Here is a 27,765-nt window from a genome sequence, read left to right on the forward strand (position 1 = left end):
ATGACTTAATCATCCTGCTTTCTGCACAGAGTTCGCCCCCCCCTCCCCTTATATAGTCTGCAGCTGGCTGTCGGACAAACAACAAATGCTACTTTTATTTCTCTGTTTCAGGTCACCTCCCGCTTCCCTGCTCCCCTCCTTCCTCATCCTCTTTTGTCTTCTTTACCATGATGCCTTGCTGCTTCAATGAAAATATGGCATCCGGTTACAATGACCTGCTTGCCTGCCCAGAAACCCTCGGCTTTTATGCCCGTCTATTCCATATGCTGTTTTGCTGAGATAGCGAGCCGGTGTGCTGTTTCCCCAATGCATCTGGCACCGTGGTTTGTCTGTGTTCTACACACAATTCATCAAGAGGAGGGGAAGAGGGATGGCAGAACAAAATCTTCCAGCGCATTTCCTCAGCACGGCAGCCGAGCAATCTTGAGACCTGGAGCAGCGGAGACCTCCCTGCACTTACACGCCCAGGGGTAACAGTGACCCACCATGACCCTGAGGCATGCCACCTGTTCCACTGTTCCGTATTAGCATTTAGCATTTTTTTGCTTAGCAAGATTTATATACTCCTTAATTGAGCAAATATATGGGTGTAGAATATTCACTTAAAACAGCAATAAAAACAAACCATGAGAATACAGTAGAAATAAAACCAACACCTGTTTAAAAAACACAAGATGAATATAATAAAATTAAATATCTGTGTAGGCTTGCCTAAACAAAATACAGTGGTATCTCGGGTTACATACGCTTCAGGTTACAGACTCCGCTAACTCAGAAATATTTCATTGGGTTAAGAACTTTGCTTCAGGATGAGAACAGAAATCGTGCCCCGGTGGCGCAGCGACAGCAGCGGGAGGCCCCATTAGCTAAAGTGGTGCTTCAGGTTAAGAACAGTTTCAGGTTAAGAACGGACCTCCGGAACGAATTAAGTACTTAACCCGAGGTACCACTGTACTTATAGACTTGTAGAGTTGGAAGGGACCCTGAGGGTCATCTAGTCCAACCCCCTCCAGTGCAGGAATGCCAACATGCGGTCCCTCATCCAATTTTAAACCATACCAGATCCTGGTTAGCTTTGCAAATGTGCTAGCAGTTTTATTGCTATACCGCTCAGAGGACCTTTCAAAAACATTCCCACTAAGCTAAACACAGTCTACCAGGGACTAGGTAAGCTTCCTGTTTTTGGTATCCATTGAGGAATAAATCCCTGGCAGGATATAGTACATAGGAACAGTGGCCGGCATGATGGGGCAGTGCCAGAGTCAGTGCAGCGCAAATGCACCGGCAGAGCCAATCTGGTCTAGTCGCTGCATACGCACCAGGCTGACCTCACTGCTGCCTCTCCTCTCCTCTTCACCCCTCTGTCTCCAATAAGCAGCAGTGACTCACCTGTCAGGCCAGGTAAATGCCACCCCACCCCCCGCATCGCGCACGACGGAGGGCTAGTAAGCATGGGGGTTCATGCATTTGGCAAGTGTTTCGAAGTACCAAAAATACCCCCCAATGGGAAGTTCTTTTCAACCTCAGTGGAAAAATTTAAAACATGTATGAAGCTTTGGCTCTATGGTCGGCCAAAGAGACCATCAACTCCTCTCCTTTTGCAAACTGGCCACCACTGCTTTTGTGGTTTATTATATGGCTCCGCCAGATAACTGGCAACCCCTAATAACTAGAGCATTGTTCAGCTAGATTTCCCACACCACGGTTGTTTGGTTTCAATGCTAGCCCCCACTCCCAGTTCTCCATAAATAGGTTCAGGCTAGCTGCTAAACAGGAAATGAGTGTCTTAGCTACAGATCAGCAGGGATCAACACAGCATCTGCAAATCCCTCAGGGAGGCCAGGAGCCAATTTCTTACTTTGCCTCGAACAATACACAGTGTTTCATGAGAGGCAAGAGAAAGGCTGAGAAATCGTGTTGGAACTAGAGGGAGATTCCCCCTTCATCAAAAGCAGCACTTCTTCTCAATATCCCTCCCCGTTGAATAGGCAGCATTTGGGATGAATAACAGTAATTGACAAAGCTCTTTATCAACACTCATTAAATTAACTCTCAGTGAAACATCCTTATCCCTACATTGCAAATAAAGGCGACCCCAGGTGTCTGGCTCACTGAGTGACTTTCTCCCTTGCCACAATGGAAATAAATTGCAACGTCAGAGAACATGAGATACTATCGGGAGGGTCAGATGGAACAAGACAGGTGCAGCTAAAGAATATACAGAATGCAATGAACGCTGGGAAGATTTTCTCATGGGTGTTTCAGCAAAGGGCTGGATAAGTTGGCCTCTGGAGGTTTTCTCCTCAATACGTGTCTTTAGGAGGCAGTGGCCAAAGGCAGAGATCATATGAATATAACAAATAAAGGCTTTGTTACTGGGTTTTAGAGTTAATCTAACCCTGACCAGGATGCGGGTGGTGCTGTGGGTTAAATCACAGAGCCTAGGACTTGCCGATCAGAAGGTCGGCGGTTCAAATCCCCGCGACGGGGTGAGCTCCCGTTGCTCGGTCCCTGCTCCTGCCAACCTAGCAGTTCGAAAGCACGTCAAAGTGCAAGTAGATAAATAGGTACCACTCTGGCAGGAAGGTAAACAGTGTTTCCGTGCGCTGCTCTGGTTCGCCAGAAGTGGCTTAGTCATGCTGGCCACATGACCCGGAAGCTGTACGCCGGCTCCCTCGGCCAATAAAGCGAGATGAGTGCCGCAACATCAGCGTTGGCCACGACTGGACCTAATGGTCAGGGGTACCTTTACCTTTACCCTGACCAGGACCACACCTGTAATATACAGCAGAGCACTGAAGCTAATTTCCATGGTGGTTTATTTTCAACTGCCTTTTTAGGGTATTCCGATAGGCATTACTTTATTATTTCATCCGAGATAACTTGACTTATGGTACCGCACCCTACACAGTGGTGGCCCCCAAACAGGGCATTCTCTGTTATAGCCCCTGATGCCTCAACCTCTAACATACCAGGCCAAGTTCTAGGTGCTGCTATTAGTACATAAAGCCCATAACAGCTTGGGACCAACTTGTCTGCAGGATCGCTTCACATAATATACGCCCACTCAACACCTTCAACCTGTGGAACTGACACTGTGGCAGGTGTCACCTAATATTTCTCCTGCCTTACTGATATCAAGGAGGAACTTTCATGATATACTCTCTTTGTTGCCTGTTTAAAACATTTTTGTTTAGGCAAACTCATCCAGGCATGTAGAAGTTACATGGCTTTCTTTTGAGCTACTGTTGATTCTAATCATCTTCTGAATATTTAAAATACCTGACTTTTTAAAAAAATCAGTGATTTCACAGTTTTGTTTTATATCTTCGTAAACTTCGTAGAAGTCTTCTTAGGCAGCATATAATTTTTGTTAAACAAATACGTGAACCACCAGCTGCTTCAGGCATCTTGTAAAGACTTATCTTTTTGCCTAGACTTTCCCTGATCCAGAAAATCAGAACCTTGTTTTATGCATTTGAATTCCAAGAATTTCTGTTTCTATATGCTTTTACACAATGGTTTCATTGTTTTTATGATATTTTTTTTTAACGGTCTTGCTTTTCTGTTGCACACCGCTTAAGAGACTTGTAAAATATTAAGCAGCTTATAAATACTTCCAGATAAAAAGGAACAAATAAACCATTCCTCCCAGAAGATGTAGTGATGCCTTCAAAAGAGATTTAGTCAGGTTCATGACTACTCCATGTGGAGGAGTGATGTTGCATTCATATCCAGACAAAAGACTTCCTACAGACATCTGGTTGGTCACTGTGAGAACAGGATGCTGAACTATGGTGGGCTATTGGTCTAAGGCTGCAGGATTCTTTTTATATACTGTATTTTTCAATGTATAAGACGATGTTTTTTGCTAAAAAAAAATTGGGGTCGTCTTATACATGGATGTGAATGCACAGGGGTTTGGGCACTGGCTCTGGCGGCCTGGGCTCGGGTTTGGGCTCTTGAAATATGGCAACCCTAACTTTGGGTGACCTCTGCCCAAAGTTTGATGTTTAAAATGCTGGTTTCTTAATTTTGAGTTCAAAAAAAACAGGGGTCTTCTTATATATGGGGGCATCTTATACATGGAAAAATGTGGTATTTAAAGAGTGCACCAGTAATACGGGGATACTTCCGGAAATAATAGCTTATTTTCCTGTTAGTACTGAGCTGGGAAAGGACTAGAGTGCAGAAAGAATAAGGAAGAAAGGTCTTCAAAATAGGAAGTAGCCTTCTGCTGACTCAGCCCATTGGTCCACCTGGCTCAATACTGTGTCTACACTGATTAGTAGTGGCTCTGCTGGATTTCAACAAGGAGTCTCTCCCAGCCCTACTCTGGAGATGCCAGGGGTTTAACTTTGGACCTTCTGCATTCAGGGCAGTTCCTTTGCCACTGAGCCCTTCACAATGCTAGGCATGAGAACTCGGGAGGGGTGGGGGAACGAGCAAGGGCCCCAAAAGACGCTCAACGGCACACTATTAAATGAAACAGAATCAAGGAAACAGAAGCCATGCTGATCAAAGTCTACCACCTCTCTCCTCTGCAGATGACGCCTACGCTGAAAGCATCCCACCAAAACACATTGATATGAAAACAAATTGGGCACAGACCCCCTTGTCCTGCTGTGGTCGTATGAAAGAGAGGAAATAAAATAAATAAATAAATAAAGGGGGGTGAACCTGCAACTGAGTCAAAGGAGCTTTAAAGAAACAAAAAAATCAAAGAACTTGGACACCCCACAGAGAAGAGATACCTCTTCAAAACCCACCTGGATTTCTTCTGACATTCTCTCTCTCTCTCTCTCTCTCTCTGATGCCTACATAGACTTACGTACCAATGCACATATGCCCTGCAGAACATACATAGTTGAAGGCATTTGTGGGTCTTGGATGAAACAAGTCCGCTTTTTATTCCTTCCCCACCCACTCTAGTTAAAGCCGACTATGTCAGCCTGATCCTAGGCTCCTTTGCTCAGAAGTTAACTCCTGCTGAGGTCTCGGTGGGGTGTTAGGGAACGGGTGGTACTTCTGGTGGGGGGGGCACCCCACCTGTGGCTCCTAGAAGCCATCAGCATGTGACAGGCGCCACACCCCAGGAAATGGCTTTCACTGGCCAGGTGAGGATAAGCTGATGGGTCTCAAACCCTCAGTGAGCCAGGGACATTCCCTGCAAGTAAAGGCAGGCTTCTGCAGGTTGAGTGGACGAGACCAATCGTGGGTCCAATGGTCAAGAAGGTCAGATGGGGCTCCTCAACCTGGAGAGGTAGCCCATCTAGTAGAAGAAAAAACTCCACTGCCTTGCAGCTATTTGTGAGAGAAAGGCTTCGGGAGTAAACCCCGAGGAAGAACCTGTACCTGCTGCCTTGTGGGACATCTTCAGAAGAAAAGGCTCAGGAGTGAACCCTTAAAATTCTGCAGACGTTTCATTATCTACTTCCAATTTCATGTTAGGCAAAATGTCGCCGTCAACTCTGTTCGGCTTAAATGAGATTGCCTGCTCTCGCATATCAGTTCCGTGGTTTGGTAGCACCTCTTTCTCAGCACTGTTAAATGTTTACCCACCTAGTCCTTACTGTTAACAAGTGGAAATATGGACACTTGAGGAAGCATTAAGAATTCCTTTGCCCATAACCCCCTGATCCCATAGTGTCTCTCTGTAGAACTCAGTTCCTGGTAAATCGGTGTTAGCCAATGTAGCACTACTCTAGATCTTGTGGACTCCAGCTCCCACCCGCTCCAACCAATTTGGTCAATGGTCAGGGATGAGGAGAGTTGTTGTCTACAACATCTGGAGGGCACCGCATAGACTTCCCCTGTAAAAAATGAATAAGGAATCTGTTATTCTAGGTTTCTAGAATAACTTATAAGAGCTCACACTGAAAATCCATTTTGGCTGTGCCACCCAAAGTTTTGATGTACAGATGAAGTCCCATATACCATTTGGTACTGGGGAATGCCACACCTCTACATTGCAATGGCAAGTTCCATTCAATTACACATCTGTTTTTCATTGTTTCATGCCAGTTCATTTCCACATCAGGGTGTTGTTGTTGTTAATAAACAGAGAAGTCCATGAAGAAAATTGCACCCGTATATGCTATTAAACATTAAATTTGACCGTATTTTGCATATTTCTTGACCTTTCAAACATATTTGTGGATGTATTTTCTTGAAGCATTGACATTTTGGGCATTTTAAACACTTCTGTTTGTGTTTTCTGAGGTGAGAACTGCGCCACAAAACTCAGAGAAGTGTGATAGCTGACAGATTGTCTGCAATGCATTTTGTACTTTAGTTTAGGCGATGTGGAAAGTTTGGTTTGCTATGAAATGCGAAATGAACAAAATCCTCGAGCATCCCTAGTTGCAGCAGAGAATTTCTGAACACTGAAAAGAACAGCCAAGTGAGCAGATCGCACCACCAAATACATATTTTATATCAGCAATCAAGAGCCCTTTCTCTTTCTTCTCTCTCAGGAGCTTCCCAATTCCTTTCTTCAAGTACGAGCATGTTTGAACTCGCGACATTGAGAAGAAAGAAAAGCATGTTTAAAAAGGAGTGGAGTGACATATTGAGTCATCACATCACTCTTCTGTGTTTCAGAGGGCCTAGGTGCATGGTGCTCAGACCCAACAGACAGCATTCAACCCATGCTCTACTTCAAGCTCACTGTTGTCAGCATGGATGGAGTACTTATCATGCCTCTGCAAGTGCCTGATGCTATCTGGTTGCGGTCCTGTTCTGAAAGCCATCAGTGTGCATCAACAGTGGTCAAATGACCACATTTCCACATCCAGTGCCATAGAGGAAGCTCAACCAACATGGTCTGAGTGCTTTTCAACCATCACATCAGCACTCTGCTGCGTTGTGTAGGGCATCCCGGAAAGACTTGCATAACATGCCTCTCTTGATACTGCAGAATACATAAGACAGTGCTTCTTTGTCTAAAAATTATAAACAAAGTCCCCTCCCCAAAAGAGCAACCGTCTATAAAAACCACAACAACATATGCCTACGGTTCATCTATGAGTTTCAGGACTCGAGAAAATCTTGACTTAAGAACACTTCCAAATGCATTTCCATCACTCAAGACAGAAGACATTCACCTCCCAGAAACTTTAAAGAAGCGAAATATGGAAAGCAGGAGGAAGACGCAAGAGACCTCGAGGAGGAGAGACCTTTAATCCTCCTCCTGGCTTGACCAAAAGGCTCCCTGGCCCACTCCAAGACGGCTGAATTGTGTCAGAAGCTAGCTGACAGCTATTTTTTGATGATTTTATGGCTGACGTCTTCAGATCGCCTTTTATTTTAATGATAACCCCAATGCAAACATTAAGATTGTCATTGTCTTACTGGCAATGTCCTAAGGGGGCCTGATGTCTTTTGAGAGACAGAGAGAGAGGGGGAGAGAACCCATAAAACTCTCCAACGCTTGATATACAGTGCCACTTAAGGGCAGTTTTATGCCAGATGGAGTAACCTAGGTTTTCACCTTTCAGCTATTCAAGGCTTTGTGATTTCAGGATTGCCACCTTTTAACCCTGCATATTATGGAAGGCTTGTTTAATAGTAATTTCTTCTGCTCAGCAAAGTCTGGGCATGCTTGTTCTGCCACCTTCACTAAACTACACTTTCTCAACATTCTTTGACAGAGGGAAGCATGACAATTAATACTGGGTAAAACCAAAATTAGTGGATGTCCCATGGTTCTGGCATTATAACAAAAGGAGAAATCCATATCTCTCTCCACTATCTCCCCATCATGCAAAATATTATACACTTCTGTCTCGACCCTCCTTGTCTTTTCATTCTAGATGGAAAACCACAACCATTGCAACCTTCTCTCATACGGTTGTGGTTCCACTTCTTTTGTCATTTTGGTCATCCAAAATGCGGTTTGACAGTAGTCAGTGGGATTTGTAAGACAAGGAGAGGACTGCTAAAAAATTGGGAGAGAGTGATTATGCACAAGCTTAAGTACAATGAACAAGCAATTTCTTTTTTTTTTTAAAAAAAAAGCCATGGCTCTGTGGTTTCCATTTATCTCTTATGTGGAAGCTCCAAGCTGCTTATAATAATTCAATCAAATATAGCTGGCAATTGGCTCTATAGCCAATATTTGATTATCTGGCTATATAACTTACAGACCAGAAACTTCTCACTCATTTAGGAGTTGTTTGGTTGTTTTACTTAACTGTTGCTCAATATTAGAGTGAACCAAGTACCCCTGATATTCTAGGAATTTGTAATCTTCGTGAGTCTTCGTTTCCCCTGAATTTGTCATTTTGCATCATTCTGTTGGCTCCTCCTTTTCACTGTCTGCATTTTGAATTTTATTTCAAAATAGGATTGCATTTAAACTGTAAAAAGAAAACAAATTGGCCACAGGTACATGATTAATGGATAAAAGGTGACGTTTACTAGAACGTTTAAAAAAACATAATTTCTGCACACTGCTTTCCTACATCCGGCATAATGTGCTTACGACGGCACTTTCCTCCATCCATCCATCCCACTTTTGACATGTGTCCCCCCCCCCCACTCTGTAAAATATTTGTAAGTAGCGTGGGGTAGGAAGAGGAGGGGAAGAATCCTCAAAGATACTTTAGGGAGCCTTTTGTGCCAGTTTTCCCATGGATATGTCATGTTGAGTCTCATCTGTCACTACCACTCCAGTGGTGTCATATTTGCACAAAATCACGTAATGCAACAGGACTGACAGATGCGTGATGCGGCTTGTCGTTTTGCTGCATGTCAGCTGGAAGGCTGCGCGAACCTATTTGTTATCTATCTGTTCCCCCCTCGCCTCTATCCAGAACTCTGCTGCCAAAACCGTTTGCCTGACTTACTGTCCCTGCAGTGCCCTTCCTTCCTATTCCCTGTGCTGACTTCCCATCTCCTTTGGTACGCAGAAGAAGCTCTTTCTTCCTTACCTTTCACGGATTCATAGAATTGTAGAGTTGGAAGGGACCCTTAAGGTCATCCAGTCCAACCCCCTGCAAGGCAATGGCCTTGCCTTCTCATCTTTCTCTTTGCACATGCACTTACTTACTTACGTACTTCTTACTCAACTGATCGATAGGCCACTTAATATAAAAAAGAAGCTGGAAGTGGTTTACAAAAGGAGGAATTCCAAAGAGTCTTTAAGTAGATTGCTCCATCTGTCCTTAACTCCCCAAGTGCACTGTTCCAGAGGTAAAATGTAAATGCATATAAACACACATATTAGTGGAAATGATGTACATAAATGCATTACATCTGTGGCAAATGCTTTGCAAAAAATGGGTATATTACGCAAAATGGCACACATATACACACGTGTGTGTATCGGAACAAATCTGCACTAAAATGCTGGTGATTTTTAGGATTTTTTAAAATAAAAAAACCCACAAAGTTGTGGAAATGAACTGGAGTGAAAAAATGAGAAACTGAAATCAGCAGGTTCACCTGTCCCTAACAGTTACACAATAATTTTTCAACACTCTCCCTCTCTTGCCTCCAATAAGGTAAGCTGGGGAAAAGCTGGCTGTCAGGTCAATTTTAAATTTGGTAGGTTTCAGGGGACCATCAAAAGGCAACATGTTCTGAATTATTTAAATATATAGCCCCAGAACACTTCAGGTCATCTCCAGCTAGTGATTAGGTAGATGCCAAGGAGTTTGAGCTGAAGTGAAATTTCACATCGATCTGAAATTAGGAGAGATTTCAGAATCTGAATTCGAAATTTTCAGAGAGGTTCAAGTTCCACTTTTGGATTCAGCTTTGATGAATGCTTTAAAGTTGCTTAAATCCCAATGCTCGACTGATTAATTTTAAGCTAAATATCTGCATGTGAAATTCAACAGTTTTACAACCGGTATTATCCCCTCGCCTCACAAAACACTTGCTGCATCGAACTACATTCACACTTGACCTATGTTTCGGAAATGCTGGAGAAAATTACAAAACTAGAAACTCTTACATTTGTATCCTTGCATGCAAAGTTGAGGGGGGAAATTGCACTGGGGGCTTTCTTTTTCTTTATACCCCAGACTCATTTCTGCTCTGCAAAGAGTTAAGATTGCTGGGAAAGGACAAACAACAACCTGCCCATCCATTTTGTTTCAGATTTCATTCGGCCCCTACAGTTACAATTTTATGACCCAGTTAGGAATTTCTGGCCAGCTGGATGCAACAACACTATTTGCTATCCTAATGGCTATAAACATTGTGAGGGTTTGGCTTGTTGTCCAATATATAAGCTATAAAATGATATTCTTCCTCTGTTTGCTTTATGCACAAAATTGTGCTTGAATGCCCAATCTCTCTCTCTCTCTCTCTCTCTCGACTGTACCTCAAACTAAACTCTGGCTTCCAGTAACAGGGAAGCATGTAGAAACATAGAATCTGGATTGGAACAGGGGGCTTTACATGCCACAGGGGCAGCAACCTCGTGCCCATAAGTTGCTTGTAGCCCTTCAGAGCTCTTTATCTGGCCCTTGAGATCCTTCCCAGACCACACCCTTGTCTGGCCTTGCTCCATGTCCTCCTTGAATGCTTTTGCCAGAATGGAATTTGCTCTTGAATTGTGATGACGCCTCTTCCTTGACTGACTGGAAGATGGTGAGATGTGTGTGCATGACTTGGGTCACTTCCCCTGCCTCTGGAGACATGATCTGCACCTCTTTTGGACCCCACCATTTGCCCTGGACCCCACAGAGCCCTGATACTCCCATACAAAAAAAGGATTCCCCAAAGCCATCACTTCAGAATCTTTGAAGTACTATTTTGCTAACAAGATCCTCTCTGTGCAATGATCATTGGGAGTGGGGATAGTTTAGTCATTGGAGCATGAGACTCTTAATCTCAGGGTCATGGGTCTGAACCCCTCACTGGGCAAAAGATTCCTGCATTGCAGGGGATTGGACGAGATGACTTTAGGGGTCCCTTCCAACTCTACAATTCTATGGTTCTAAGCATTCTTCACTACGAAGCTCTCCTGTCTGTTTGTCTGTCTCCTGTTCACAGCTTCCAAAGCATGCAATACTTTCCGGGCTGTTTCTGCTCAAGTCAAAAGGCTGATGCATCTTTTACCATCCACAGCTCTGTCTGGTGAACAGATAAATTGAGATAATGAGGGATTAAACCACCCCACCCTCTTTGCTTAAAGATGCAATCCAATGTTTGAGAGGGTTTTGCACCCAAAGGAGAGGAAAACTTCGCATGCCCTGGTGGTTTGCATTGTTTACAGCTTGCCTAAACCACCATTTATTCTCCTTGTTGCAATTCCCGGGTGCTACTGCTGAGCAAATAGTAGCGTTGCTACCCAGGAGTAACTGAAAAGAACAGCAGCAGCAAAAATTGATCTGAACAATCTGTGTGCTGTAGACATTTGATGGGGATGCAACTGTGACTTGGGCAAAAGTCTGGGGTCGTAATGAGGTTAAAAGGAAAGCCGACGGGAATTGGTGGCTCTTGCTACATTTCACAATGAACTGGCCCTGGATTTTTCAATGGCTTCAGACAATGCACAGTGCCTTGTTGAGCAGCAAGAGATGTTTAGCGAACATCCTAAGGAGCTGTGGAAACTCACAGGAGACCATAGCCATATTGAGAGAAGGAGCCATAAAAGGCTTGATTTTGATGTACAACAGGTAGATAAATGCCACCTGCATTTATGTAAGGTTAAAATATACAGAAGGATAATTTCACACAATACAGGGAAACAAGAAAGCGGTCTTGTTCCTGTACTCTGTGCAACTAAACATGGCCCCAAGTTTATTGATGTCAATGGGAGATAGTGCACACAGCTATTAAAAAAACAACCACCACTCCCCCATCCTACGGATACATCTATCACTGCTTCAAAGTAAACAATTTAGACTGTGAACACAAGGCCTGCATTTTCTGCCTTGTTATCAGTGTGTGTGGTTTTCCAGGCACAATTCACAATGTTGTTTAGGATTGGGGTGAGCGTGCTTGAAGAACTGCTTTATCTCGTAGGAAATAAGAGTGATATTGAAGACCTGCTTTTGAAGGCCCTCTGTCGGGAGCCCCTGCTGCCTGATATTAGACAGGTGGTGATGGAGAAAGAGGCCCGGAGGGCCTTTTCAGTGGTAGCAAGCTGTTGATGGAACCCTGTCCCCAGAAAAGTTTGTGCTGAAGCTGAATGGAGATGCTCACCACTAATGCTGTGAGTCCATAGGCCTTGAAGGTCTAGACATCCACACTCACTCTGGTATACTGTGATTCAAGAAGACTATCTGCTATGCAGTAATACATGAAAGGGCCTTCTTGATACTGGTGCCCAGATTATGGAATGCTGTCGTCTGTCTGGTTCAACTGACCCTGACGCTGATGGGTTTTACAATAAAAAAGTCCCTTCTGGTTAAACTGGTTTTTGGTGGAGATGGGCATGGGCCCCTGCATGGGTGAGCCTACATAATTTGCTCTTTCTGAAACAATAAGTGAACTGAAATACATTTGTCTTTTGAAATTTGCATTTCCCTGAATTTTGCAACGTGGTTCCCCAGCCACATAATATGAACAAGTTTGCATATACTGGGCTAAAAAGAATATACTAATGAAAACTATCAAATGGAAATGCATTATAGTGTGGGAAATTTGTTTTGCAAAAAGAAAAAAGAAAAAAGGCAGTTACATACAAAAATGTGCGCATCAGGAGAAATTCGCACTAAGACACTGGCTAATTTTCACAAGGACTTTTATAAAAAGAATTCCAAAGAGATGTGGAAATGTGGCATCTGTACTTAAGATTGAAAAAAGGTGAGAAACTAAGAAGAACCAGACTTGTCTGGTCTAACCCGTCCCTAATTGCACCCCACGGTGCGATTAATGAAAAGCAAGCTAGAGATTTCTTAAATAAAATAAAAATGAGGGCAAGTGGAGTTGAATGCTGAGGTTCATATCTGCAGGGAAATAAGTAGTGGAAGCACAGAAGGTGCCAAGCAATTCTGCTCAGTCCAACATCAAACAACTGGTGAGGACCACTGATAAACAGTTTGCCAAGATGGTGGCTGCCAAGGTCTTAAGAGGTTCCAGTGATGTGCTCAAGTCTTACGTAGATTTAAAGGATGATCCTTGGCAGCTTCCCACCAATCATTCTCAGCACTTTTAGGGCCAACAGTTGCTCCATCTGCTGCTGAGGCTGACTTTGAACAATCCTTGCCGAAAAGCAGTGGAGCGATAACTCTTGAAGTTATCCTCTACGGAATAAAAACACCTCTCTCTCTCTCCTCCAAGAACCCAACCCTTGTCGTAGCTTCAGGTGAAGCTACTACCCTCTCCAATAAAACTTGAACAATTCCTGCCTCCCCCCACACATTGTGCCAGAACAAATAAGGGCCTGCAGATGGGTTTTCAGCAAAACAACAGCTTCTTGAAGGTCATTTGAAGGGGGAGGGGATGGGAAGGAACCTTGAACAGTTCCTGGGTGGAAAAATTTGGCTTACTGCGATTTTAATGAAATTTCCTCCGTCACAAAGGAACACAAAGATTCTCCAACAAATTTACGACAGGGCGAAGAAAGAACTTTAAGATTCCAGATTGGTCTTTGCAGGAGAACAGCTGAAACAGATCAGTGACCTGAAGTGTACTGTAATTCTGTAAAATCCTGTATCAATCACATTACATTTCACACACGTTATTATCTTCCCTGGGTTTGCAGAGAAGGGAATCCCTTTGCACATCTACATTCAAAGTGTGTGTGTGTGTGTGTGAGAGAGAGAGAGAGAGAGAGAGAGAGAGAGAGAGAGATAGAGAGATTTGTTATGTTAAAATGGTAAGATTCATTTTAATTTGTTTTTATTGTATTGCATTTTTCATACTATCGGGCAACACAATTTATTGTCATAGCTGTCAACTTTCCCCTTTTCTTGCGAGGAATCCTATTCGGAATAAGGGAATTTCCCTTTAAAAAAGGGGGAAACGTTGACAGCTATGTTTATTGTATCAAAATCCCCATGTCTCCTCTAGGACCCCATTTAGGGTAACCAAAATGACCAAAGAGTTGGAAGAACTTATATACTAGGAAAGGTGAAATCAATTGGAGGGACATGATAGAGGTATATAGGATTATGCACGATATAGAGAAGGTTTATAGGGAGTAGCTTTTCTCCCACTTTCAGGGGTTATCCAATGATGCTGAACGTTGGGAGATTCAGGAAGCACTTCTTGACATTGCATGTAGTCATACTGTGCAATTTGCTACTATGGAACATGGTAACGGCCACCAACTTCGATGACTTTAAAAGGGGATTAGACAAATTCATGGAGGGTGAGGACCTCACCATGCCTATTTTACTTCCAGTTTCAGTGGCACTATGACTCTGAATACCAGTTGCTGAACAACACGAGCAGAAGCATGGAATTCAACATATGTCCTATTTGTGGACTTCCCAGAGACCATCTCGTTGGTCACTGCAGGGATGGGATGCTGGAATAGTGATGGACCTTTGGTCCAATGCAGCAGGGTCCATCTTACTCTCCTTCCTCAGAGGTTTTTAAGCAGAAGCTGGATGGTCACCTGTCAGGGATGATTCAGCTGAGATTCCTGCGTTGCAGTGGACTAGATGACACTCGGGACCCCTTCCAACTCCACAATTCTATAATTCTGGCCTCATCACTGTCAAGCCATAAGTGGCTATGCTCAAATCCAGCTCTTCCAGCTCATGCTCCTGAGGTCACTGACAAATTAGTTTTCTATCTGCAGGGAATTCTTCCACATGGAAGAGGAGTCAACCACACGACCCCCCCACCCACAGTCTGAGGGGGTAGAGCCAAAACGCAGATTTCCCACCTTGGTGGGAACTAGAGCTGAGTGACTGGTAATAATAATAGTAATAATAATAATAATAATAATAATAATAATAATAATAATAATAATAATAAAATTATATCTCAACCTCCCCAGCCAAAGCTGGGCTCAGAGCGGCTAAAAACAGTAAAGGTAACACAATTTACATAAAATCACAATCCATTAATTGAAATACATTCTAAAATCAGTTCGTTCTAAAATCAATTCTGAATCAAATTAATGGCAACCATTGGGCTAGAGTTCTATGAGGATTACCAGAGGAGAGGGTCAGGCTGTGTCTTGGCCAAAGGCCTGGTGGAACAGCTCTGTCTTGCAGGCCCTGCGGAAAAATGTCAAGTCCCGCAGGGCCCTAGTCTCTTGTGACAGAGCGTTCCACCAGATCGGGGCCACAGCCGAAAAAGCCCTGGCTCTGGTTGAGGCCAGCCTAACCTCCCTGTGGCCCGGGACCTCCAAGATGTTTTTGTTTGAAGACCATAAGGTCCTCCATGGGACATACCAGGAGAGGCAGTCCAGTAGGTACGAGGGTAATATTTTCCTGGTAAGGATAACTCCCTCCTTCACGTTATTTACCCACACAACTTCATATACACATACTGACAACCATTCCAGTGAATTGATTTGACTGGCCTTCCATCTGCAGGCAGAAAGAACGGATGCATGCAAAAATGTTCCATGTTCAATCTCTCTCTGGTATCTCCAGGTAGGACTGTGAGAGACCCCTTCCTGAGAATCTTGGAGAACTACTGCTGGTGGTGGTCGTCACTACTGAGCTAAATGGACCCCCAAAGGCCTGGATTGGTAGAAGGGAGCTTCTTTTGCCTCTGCCCCCTCTCCCCTGCTCCCATCACCTCTTTCTTCTGGGCGTCTGATAACTGCCACCAGAAAACACTCCTTTCAGATCACTTTGTATTATAAATAATTGTGCTGCCATGTTTCAGTTCCGAGCTCAGAACGGCACTCACCCAAACTCCACAGGCAGATCAGGTGACCTTTCTCCAATTCAACTAACTCTCTCTCCTCTCTCCCTCTCTCTTTCCCCCCTTTCCATCTCTCTGTGTTGTGGAGGACAGACAAAGTGATATGTCTGTCATACGCCATTACCATTAGAACAGAATCTTGTTCTTTTATTACAACTGAACTCTGCCGGATTTCTCAGCAGGAATGCTAAGTGAAATCAATGTCTTGGATTTCCAGCTTGAGCTTGGAGGTCACAGCCACTCTATCATGTCTCAGCATTATCCTTTCCTTTCACCCCCCCTCCTCTCTCTCTCTGAGCCTCCAACTGGCACACAGCAGATTGAAAACAGCAGGCTTCAGAAGGATCATGCTGCACAATTTTACAGCCTTTTGGAGGGCCCCTTCTCATATATATATATATATATATATATATTCCTCTGGGGACCATTCCCCCCCCCTTTCAATTTGCGGATAAATTCTGTTTGTGTCCTTTGAAAGAACTGCAAGCCAAAGGCACAGAAACACCTAGAAAATGTATTTTTATTTTTATTTAAAGAAAATTGGGAAGGAAAGAATAGCATAACAGAATTCTGGTAGCTGCCACTAGATTTTCTTTTCTTTTTAACAGACATCCTTCTGAGTCACTGCAGTGGTGGCTGATGCCATTTGCGATTGGGGGGGGGGCAAAGGCAGAGAGGACAACAGCAGGTGAAGCCATAGCCAAGTACAGACAGAGTCAACTTACTCTGGTTTTGCTCCCTGTCCTCCGCCCTGCAGAGTTCTACAAGGGCAACACTGAGGCAGCAGAAGGAGATGGTACTCGGTGCTGGTTGTAAGTAAGAAGGGGAGGGCGGGCTATGGCTGAGGTTGGCAGCCCCATGCTCCCTAATCAACCCCAAGAGACCCACCTCCACTGAGGGCAGATGCCATGCAACCTAACACAGCCTTCGCCAATTCTGTGCCCTTTCAAGGTTTTTGTCAGGGAACTGCCATCAGCTCAGAGGCGAGAGATGGAAAGGCAGTTGTGTTACAGGGAGCCTCCGAAAATCTTGCAAAGCAGTTCCTCTTCCGGTGAGGAGGAAAGCCCCACCTCCAGTGGAGGAGAGGTGCATGGACCAGAGGATGCTAGGGAGAACCTCAACACCGAGCCTGAGCAAACCGGAGAGGCGGGAAGTACGCCCCTGCCAGCGCCCATGCTGCACAGTTGGCTTCGGCGCAGGGAGGGAAGGAAAAGGCTGGGGGTGACGCAACTTTTATGCTGGGGGAGGTACAAAAACCGACCACTCCCAGATTCTGCTAGTGATTGAGCCAGACCTGAACTTACGACGCTCTTCACTGTAAATAGTTTGCACCAAGAATAAAGCCTGGAAAAGACAGGTCGGGGTCTTGCCTGTTTACTCTCGAGCAACCACACCAGCATCTGACAGATTTGGAGTACAACTTCCATCAGACCAAGTCAGGATAGCTGATGATACACAGCTCGACTTTGCCATGACATCTGAATCAGGAGAAGCTGTGAAAGCTCTGGATCAGTGTCTGAATGGTGAACGGGATGGAGGCAAATAAATCCTGGGTAGAAAGAGCCTCCTTGAGCGGGTGGTTCCCGGGTTTGGGAAATTGGCAAGTTACCTGTTCGGGATGGAGTTGCACTCCCTCTGAAGCAGCAAGTGCGTAGCTTGGAGGTACTCCTACATTCATCTATGACACTAGAGGCTGAAGTGTCCTCTGTGGATAGGAGTGCCTTTTAGGTATGCAACAACAGCAGCAAGACTACTCATCGCGAAGTATTGGAAGACACAGGAGCTACCCACACTGGAAGAATGGCAGATGAAAGTGATGGACTACATGGAATTGGCAGAAATGACTGGCAGAATTCGTGACCAGGGAGAAGAGTCGGTGGAGGAAGATTGGAAGAAATTTAGAGACTACTTGCAGAAGGACTGTAAAATTAAGGAATGTTAAAATGATGTCTGATGGAAAATAAGGGGTATTGGTACAAAAACTTTTAAGAATATGTAAATAGGGATTGACAATTGGAAAAATCATATGTATAATAGGCTAACATCTAGAGTAAGGATATGCTAGAGGGTAAGGACTTGCTGAATTAAATATCTGAACTGGAATACAAAAAGGGAGGTGTGAGGAGGTCAAAAAACTAGGGAATGAAGTACAAGATATGAAAATACTAATCTATTTTCTGTTGTTTTTTTGGGGGGGTTGTTCTTTTCTTCTCTTCCCTTCTTTTGTTAACTGTTTTCTATTGTGTATTTTTTATGTGTTTTGTTTTTGTATTTTTATATTTTTGTAGTTTGTCTTTTAAATTCCTGCTCAAAACTTTTCTATTCCGCCAGAGCTACGTAGGCAATTGCTAACACATCTTCCCACAATGGTTAATTGATGGCTGCTTTGAACTTTTTATATCTGGTTTTTATTGGGTGTTTTATGTATTGTTGCTGCAAACTGCTCTGATATGTTTCTTTTTCTGATAGACCGGTAAAATAATAATAATAATAATAATAATAATAATAATAATAATAATAATAACAATTTATTTATTTATACCCCGCCCATCTGGCTGAGTTTCCCCAGCCACTCTGGGTGGCTCCCAAACAAATGTTAAAAACAGTACAGCATTAAATATTAAAAACTTCCCTGAACAGGGCTGCCTTCAGATGTCTTTTGAAGATAGGATAGCTGCTTATTTCCTTCACATCTGAAGGGAGGGTGTTCCACAGGGTGGGCGGCACTACCAAGAAGGCCCTCTGTCTGGTTCCCTGTAACCCCACTTCTCGCAATGAGGGAACTGCCAGAAGGCCCTCGGCGCTGGATCTCTGTGTCCAGGCTGAACGGTGGAGGTGGAGATGCTCCTTCAGGTATACAAGACCGAAGCCAATTAGGGCTTTAAAGGTCAGCACCAACACTTTGAGTATAGAACTATTTTATATATAAATAAGTAAATTCAATGGTAGTATTTATTTCCCTGGCTATTTTTAATCTGGGCCTTTTTACTGCTCGGTTAAAGGCACTGAGACACTACTGTCAGTTCAAGGAATCCACTGTGATGTGATTAAAGAAATGTGGTCAGCAGACTGGAGGACAGTGAGCAAAGGGAAGATCATATCTTTCATCAAACATTTTCTCATCACCGAACCAAGAGTGTTTCATGCTTCACCCCCTAAGCACATTTGGCTTGAAAGCCAGTCTCAGTACTTTGAATGGAGTGTACTCTTGCGCACAGGTACAGCAAAAGGCAAGAAGGCAATGGTTCCTTCCTGAAATGAGAGATGCTGAGGTTTGGACTGGTGCTGACATTCATTCTGATTTGTTTGCAGGGCGAATAAATGGCATTGTATCAAAGCAAGTGTTATTCCACATTTTCCGGTGCATTTCCCATCATTTTCCTCATTACAAATATTCCAGTATTTGGAGACAGTGGTCTAGTTGTGAAAGGTCTCCCAATCAACTGTGGTGATTGCTCAAACCAAATTTGCTGGTCTGTGACCAAATCCCACCCCAAAACAGCAACAGTCTGGAAGCGCCCAAAGATACAGTTGCATCTCTGACAATTTCTGAAAGCTGCAGAGATGTGTGTAAGAAAGCATGCTCGCCCACTCCCCAATCTGAAATTCTAACAGGTGGCATTTGATAAGGCGTACAATGCCCATGAAATCGTTTCCCCATCCTTAAGCAATGCACTGCTGAAAGAAAGCTCGCTACCCTTCTGAACTGCAGCTGAATCTGTTAGATGCACCATAATTTTGATATTATCAATTGCATGCTTCAGTCACAGGCCCCAGATGTTTTCAAACAGCTCCGTGGATAGGTGGAAGGAACTTGCTATGTTTAGCTGGAGAAGAGACAATGATAGCGCTCTTCAAATATCTCAATGGCTGTCACAAAAAAGACAATGAAGACCTCTTCTCTGCAACTCCAGAAGGCAGGACTAGATTGAATTGGCTGAAGTTACAGGATGACAGATTCTACTGGGATGTTAGGAGAAGCTTCTTGGTGGTAATATTAGGGCTGGATACACAACACCTTTTTAACACGCACCCCCACCCCTGCCTATCAAAGAAACCTGGGAACTGTAGTTCTCAGTTTTTTTGGGGGGGGTTAAACAGGGAACTGAATTCTTTGTTGGATTCTGTGCTTTAAATGTATGCAGCCCAGGTTCTTGTTGCTAAGAACAGTTTGACAATGAAATCTATGACTCAGACGAGCTCTTCCATTGCTGGAGGTCTTCAAACACTTACAGCACTATTTCCATGCAATCTCCATGCAGTCAGTAATTTTCCCCCAACACCAATAGGATTAGGTGTGCGGGAAGCGCTGTGGTCTAAACCACTCTTGGGCTTGCCGATCGAAAGGTTGGTGATTCGAATGCCCGCAGTGGAGTAAGCTCCTCTTGCTCTCCCCAAACTTAGCAGTTTGAAAGCACGCCAGTGGAAGTAGATAAATAGGTACTGCTGTGGCAGGAAGGTAAACGGTGTTTCTGTGCACGGTGTTCTGTTGTGCCAGAAGTGGTTAAGTCATGCTGGCCACATGACCCAGAAAGCTGTCTGTGGACAAACACTGGCTCCTTTGACCTGAAAGCGAGATGAGCGCCACTCCCCATAGTTGCCTTTGACTGGACTTAACTGTCCAGGGGTCCTTTACCTTTACCTTTTTAAAACACATAATAGTTGCTGTTATACCAATAAGCACCACAGAAATATCCCATCCCATGCTCAGACTGCTTACAATAACCTGTTATAAATTTCAGAAAGGTCTAATCCAGGGGTCAGCAACCTTTTCCAGCTGTGGGCCGGTCCACCGTCCCTCAGATCATGTGGTGGGCAGGACTATATTTTGGGGAAAAAAATGAACAAATTCCTTTGCCCTACAAATAACCCAGAGATGCATTTTAAATAAAAGCACACATTCTACTCATGTAAAAACATGTTCATTCCCGGACCGTCCGCAGGCTGGATTGAGAAGGCAATTGGGCTGCATCCAGTCCCTGGGCCTTAGTTTGCCTACCCCTGGTTTAAGCTACAATTGCATATACATTATGCTGAAAGAGAGTCACAGAAAGAGACACAAAATATGCAAGAAAAGCCAGGCAGATAAATCTGCGCAATAGTACCTTGCTTTTGGGTGGAGGGCTGGTTGTGCTCTTGTCGGTATGGATGCTGGTAGGCGATACTGCCGCACCAATGTTGCTTTGGGGGATGCCAGGTATTTTCCCACCTGGGGATACTTGCATCGCCGCAAGCTGGGCAGCATACAACTGCTACGGAAAGAGGAAAAGCGGGGAGTCAGAAAGTGGGGGGAAAGAAGAACACATTTCTCTATGTGAAGCCCCCCTGGACCGACAATAACCACTCAAAAGATGTACTTTCAGAGAGACCCGTGTCAAAGACGACAGATGCATCCTTCCAAACATCCCCAGTGTGGTGACTTACAGCTGGTTTGGGTAGCTGTGCTGTTGTGGTTGATGGGAGTTGTGGGCTGAAACATGTGGAGGGCAACAAGTTGTGGGGAAGTGTGAACCATTCAAAAGCAAGTAAGAGCATGATCTCACAGTTAATTCACTAGTTGGTTTTCATTTGCAGCACAGTAAGCCCACAACTTATGCACATTTAACTTGTGCACATTCAGCTTATATGCATGGCATTGTTGTTGTTATTATTATTATTATTATTATTATTATTATTATTATTATTATTATTTAATAAGGGGGTGGAAAGGTGGTGGAGCTCTGAGAAAAATGACTTTGGCAATTTCACATGCCATTGAACCCAATATGTCAGTGTATTTTATTTCCTGATGCTTAGAGGATATCTTGTTTAGTTGTTTACCATGTTTTGCAATGTGGAATTTTCCTTGTTTTTCATGGCTGATTTCTGTGTGTATAATGCTTATATTGATGCCAAAGAGGACGCTCTTTCTGTTGTTGTATTTTATAGAATGTAGAAAATTCCTAGGCTTTTTTTTGTTATTTATTCAACCTACGTTGCAAACCACTTAAAATTATCTCTTGTGTAAATTGCCCCAAGACAGTAGCTTAGTAGGCGAAGAATAAATCAGTGATTATCTATATCTATATCTATATCTATATCTATATCTATATCTATATCTATATCTATATCTATATCTATATCTATATCTATATCTATATCTATATCTATATCTAATCTATATCATCTATATCATCTATATCTACAGCTATAGCTTTATCTATCATCTATCTATCTATCTTTCTATCTATCTATCATCTATCTATCATCTATCTATCTATCTATCTATCTATCTATCTATCTATCTATCTATCTATCTATCTATCTATCACATGGCTTCCCTCCAAGAACCTTAGGAATAGGGATTGGTGATATCTGGTTAGCTTAGCATCGTGATATACTGAGTCATTGGCTGGCTTCACAGTTTCCCCCACATTCTGATTTTTGCATAACTAACACACACACACACACACACACACACACACACACACACACACACCATGATTCAAAGTATATTGCCAGGTCAAGAATTATGAAACCAGTTTCATGATATGGACTTGAAACCGGTTGGTTTTGGACGATATCTTGCACAGCCCTAACACACTTCATGGTTCACGATATATTGCCAGGTCAAGAACTATGAAACCGATATCACAATATGGATTTCAAGCTGGTTTTGGACGATTTATCGCCCAGCCCTTAACAAACTACAGTTCCCAGGATTCTTTGGGGGGGCATGTGCTTTAAAAATGTGTTTTAAATGTATGGATGTGACCACAGTAGAAAATGCACATGCTAAGCCACTGCTGCCTGCAGTACAAGTAGGTCAAAATGGTAAGGGGTTAGGGGGAGTACAAAAGCTAGCAAAGAAAGTACAGAGAAATGGGGTATGTTTCAGCAGTATTCGTTGGTTTATCGTTTCAAGGACAAGGAGGGGAACAAATTATACACCTCTTCTGAAGATGCTTTCTATTGTTAATGCAAAGTGTAACCAAGTCAGATATGATCACAAACAGAGCAAGGACAAACATGAGACAACACCGTGACCAGTGCTATGATCAGCCATTGTTGTTATTGGGTGTTCTTCTTTCATCATTGACTGTTTACATTAGCGGAGCCATGAAGGTTGGAGGTCACCAGGCTGCAGAATGCTAAACAAAGCAAGTGAGCTTTGAAGACGAGTTTGGAGTAGCGCTTCAAGGTGATCAGGTAGGGTTGCAGATTCCACAGCAGCTTTCAAAGATGTGAGGAAATACGGCACGACTTCGTTCGTCTGCTTCTCACCCTCTGACTAATTCAAGGAGTTTGAGAGTAGCAAAACACAGCCGTGTCTTTGTCTCTGAAGGCACTAGGCTCACTTGACAGCGCAAGCTAAATTGCACAAGATATGAAGGCTAACACTGCAATGGACCCAATCTGCATAGCTAGAACGTCCAAATATAGAAATGGGGCGGGGAAATAAGTCACTGCAGGTAGGCAATTTTGATAGTATCCACATAGCAAGTATTTCACTCATTCCATTCTATTTGCTTACTTCACAAACCTTGCTATACCTTTCAAGAGCTTGTAACAACTTACATATATGCCAAGACCATATATACCTATATATCCATGTGACCTGGATGGGCCAGATTTGTGCAGCTTAAAAATTAGAACCATATCAGTAGTCCTGGGACTCAGCCTTAAGACCCCAGTATGCCTCAACATTTTGGGTTCAAAAATGTTAAGCCTTAAGGCGTATCATGCCTCAATCAGCACCCCAGATAGAAGTAACTTGGACTACAAGTTAGGGGTAGACAACACTATCAATGTCAGTTTCTCTCGATTTCTCACTTTTCCCGTTTATCCCAATTCCCCATCAAGCCTTCCTTAAAAAATGCATGAAATTTGTTTGCATTTTGTTGCAATTTCTCCTGGATATATGTGTTTTTGAATGCAATTGTGCATTATATATTTTACCAAGGAAGTTTCCCTAAAATAATGCATTTTAAAATGAGTATTTCAGGAGCCATTTATGCTGTATCTACAGAAACAATGTAAAGAAATGGACTCACTAGCAGGATTTGAGTAAACACAATTAACAACACGAATACAGAATTTACAAAGATGATGTTAAAATAAGAACACAACAATACTGAATTTAAAGAATTTTATATTAAGATATAATAAAGCAAGCAGGAGAAGTTAATATGTGAAAAACCAGAAGAGGAAGTTGAGGGAAGTTGTGGGGGGAAGGGGGAAATTTGGGAATGATTTTTTCTTTTGTGATTTGATATGATGTTATTACGATAAAAATATAAAACTTAATAAAAATTATTTATATAATAAAATGACTATTTCACTAATATGAACGTTAATGAGTGCCCTTTCCCCTAACATGCCTCCCCCCCACCCCGCAATGTTTGGCTAGAGAACTGCATCACAAAATTCAGGGACGTGTGAATTTCAAAAGAGAGCTGCTTGCATATTGGTTCAAGAAGTATGAATCAGGTAGATGCAAATTGAAATGTGAACTGGACAAATTTGTCCCCTATCATTACCAATAACTGCCACCACCACTTCACCAACAGATCCCAGGGTGGTTACAACAATTTAAAATTATGTATTAAGAACAGTTAAAACAAATTGCAGCCACAAGAATAGGGTGGGTCCTGAAAACACGCGTCTCTGGTGTCAAAGAGTAAAGAATACCAAACGAGTCATTAGAACATCTATAAGGATGTATCCCTACCACAACATTGCAATAATGGAACTCTCTCTCAGCAACCTATTCCTTAAACCAGTGGTTCTCGAAGGGATGCCACACTAGTTGTGGCAGGAAAGAATGACAAGTGTGGCAGGAAGATTCAAGGACAATCAAAGAAACATTTAAACATTTCAGTGCAGTGTGGACATGCAACCAGAAACAATATCCATGGCTCTCTTCAACAACATTGGCTATTCTTTTACAGTTCCCCATGACATGTTGTTGTGAACATGGATTTTCAATGCTGGCAAATATGAAAGATCAGAAAAGATAAAGGCTTCTTTGTGTTGATGAGGATATGAGAGTTTGTTTGCCTCAAATTAGACGTAACATAAATGAGATTACCTGGCAAAAGCAAGAGCACATCTCTCATTGAGTTTGTGTACATACTTTACATATGTAAGAGGCTCGTTTATATTTTAGGAATAATTCATGTTCTTATGATGTCCTGTGATCATATTAAACAATAGTTGTGTTCTATCTTACACATCAAACACTGCTGGAAACTGTTTCTTTTTGTTTTCCAATGTATTTCTCATCAATTAAAAAACACTTATGGTGTGAGGAGTTTTTTATTCTGAAAGCATGGTCCAGAGAAAAAAAGCCTGAGAACCACTGCCTTAAACCTTTATTATGACTTCAAGAAGTCAAAAGAGGAGAGAAAGAAGCCACATTAATAAGGTTCATGCTGAATGAAAGCCGCTGAAATTCCAGCCATCCTCTTTAAAATAAACTTTAGGACGTGCCCATGAAGAAGCCTGCCTACTGGATGCCCAAGAAATTGGGTGCCCCTTGAATACCTGTTATTTCCACACAGTGTTACCTGTCACTGTTATGATTAAGTTAGGTCTGATAATTGCAGTAGATTTGCTCTGGGTAAATCTTAGTTAAATACCACCCCAGGTTTCTGGCTTCATGGCTACCTACCTCCTACAACCCACTTCCTGACCATCAGTCTCCAGCCTGCCTTCCACTCTTTCCCCCCAGGGTACCTGACTGTCCTTGGCTGAAGTCTCTTATACCACCAACTCTGCCTCCCTCTAATCCACACAGCCTATAGGGTATCTCTTACGGAACAACTGCACACACAGAACCTGCAATCTCACCTGCAGCAGCACGTACTATGGTGAGCCGAGGGAGAGCTCAACAACATGGTGCCCAGGTGCACAAGCATTGCCCACACAGCTCAAGCATGCACATTAGATGAAGATAGTTCTGCTGACTTTTAATTCAAATACTTTGGCAACCAAGCCAATGTCTGGCTTTTACACGTACACATGCACAAATCTGGCAACTGGCCCAGAGCTCACAAAAATTGGTTGTTGTTGTCATTTGTGGCCAGTTGGCCGTCCAATCTCCATGGCCTGTGGCTACCCTTGGTTACAATGGCCCCATGGTGTGACACTACAGAGAGAGAATTGCCTGGGTTTGTTCCTGCCTTGCTTTGTCAATGAGATTCTTCTTTCAGACCTGCCATGCCTTGTAACAGAGAATGAAATGTACAATATGCAGGATGGGGCGCAGCATGCTAATATTTTTAGACAAGATTGAACTTTGACATTATTGAATCTGTCTGTTCAGATTTAATCATTCCAGGGCAGGACAACGTCTGGCTCAAGACCAGGGAAAAGGACACTGGAATGACCGCATGCTGTGCATCAAGATGGTTAACTGACAACATTTTAGAGAATGAGAAGTTATGGCACCCTCAAGCAATCAAACAAAGGACCGTGTCTACTCAAAGGTCTATAATTGAGAGCTCCAAAATTTGGATTTATTTTATGCTCTAGGGATGCTGCCAACAGTCTCTGTGGCAGAGCAGTGCAGTGAAACACAATCTGTATTTTGCCATCTTCCCATAAGTGTACATTCCCCATGTCTTGTGTGTCTCTCCTAATGGCGAAGGCAGAACGTGGAGGAGCTAAATAAGTGGATCTGGAGCCAATTTAATTTGTGTGTTTTGTTTCACATGACTGCTGGGAGGGGAAATTAGAAAGAAAGAGCACGACTATTTCATAACATTGAGGGATGTTCTACTAAAATAGATTGCGACTTGGTTTGCACATTAATTGAAGAGGTGTGATTGTCTTCTTCTCTGTGGCTGCTCCCATTCTGGATGAGATGCTTAGCTCCTGTAAATACAGTAAGTGTGGATTGTGCTGTGACTTCTAACCTTGATGATGCCTGCCCTGTTATGTGTCCACAGATGCATGACATCAGCACTCAACACAGCTGTGGAACTGCATCTAAACTATAACTCATGCCCAATATGTTGCTGTAGGCTGTTGGTGCCTTTGGGGTAAGGCAAATATGCAGTAGACTGGTGGTCCATTGCCCAATTGGTGTTGGAGCATCTAGTGCAAGAATAACTAATGTGCTGCCTCCATATGCTATTGGGCTCCAACTCCCATCAGCCTCAACCAGCAAGGTCAGGAATGATAGAAGCTGCAGTCCAACATCTGGAGGCTGTGGAAGTCCTTAATCTAGCGCTTGCTAGTCTCTGGGATTATTTGTCCAACATTACTGGAGAATATCCACCTGGGTCTGACCCAGAAAAGCACTTTTTATACTTTTAGAGTTCAGGCACAGGATCACTTTGCATAGATTAGTTTTAGTTTAACTCTTAAGAGATCCTCAGCATATGCTTTGTCTTGCAAATTTAATGCACACCAGGGGATTATGGAATTTCTAGTGCAGTAAGGCTGAACAGTTCTGCCCAGTGCAATGCCAACACACTTACTTACATCCTCATAAGCTGCAAAAGGTCTGGGGGAAAGAACTGAGGGTTTGGGAATGGTTTAATGGGGGATTTTGACTTGTTTTAGTAGGGTACAAGATTTTCCCAGAGGCAGCTCTGGTATGGTCCAATTTGTTCACTCCTGGACTCTGGACAACTTGAATGATATGGGCTAGGTACTGGGATTCAAAGATCCTTCCTTCCTTCCTTCCTTCCTTCCTTCCTTCCTTCCTTCCTTCTTGGAGTTGAACAAAGTGTCTTCCATGTGCACTCATAAGAAGAGCCAATGACCCATCATTTCCAGGATCCTGTTCTCATAGCGGCCAACGAGATGGCTTTGGGAAGCCCATAAGCAAAACTTGATTGCAACAACAACACTCTATTTACTTATGATTCCCAAAAGTTGGCCTTCAAAGACACACAGCTTCTGAGGCTAGTAGCCACTGGTATCCTCATCTTTTATTAATCTGTCAAAAATTTTTTGAGCCATCCAAGTTGGTGGCCATCACTA

General features: G+C 43.1%; 1 protein-coding gene across 20 annotated transcripts in view; it reads right to left on the reverse strand.

Moving 5' to 3' along the window:
- The window catches only part of SOX5 (SRY-box transcription factor 5), a 766,948-nt gene that overhangs the window by 63,210 nt on the left and 675,973 nt on the right, over positions 1-27,765 (reverse strand). For all 20 annotated transcript variants that reach the window (XM_083461132.1, XM_083461137.1, XM_083461148.1 and 17 more), the window contains one exon: positions 20,898-21,044. In XM_083461132.1, coding sequence (XP_083317258.1) covers positions 20,898-21,044 — 147 coding nt within the window. The remainder of the gene's footprint in view (positions 1-20,897; positions 21,045-27,765) is intronic.

The sequence above is a fragment of the Podarcis liolepis genome, assembly GCF_965112155.1.
Source record: "Podarcis liolepis genome assembly, chromosome: 10".
Taxonomy (NCBI): Eukaryota; Metazoa; Chordata; class Lepidosauria; order Squamata; family Lacertidae; genus Podarcis; species Podarcis liolepis.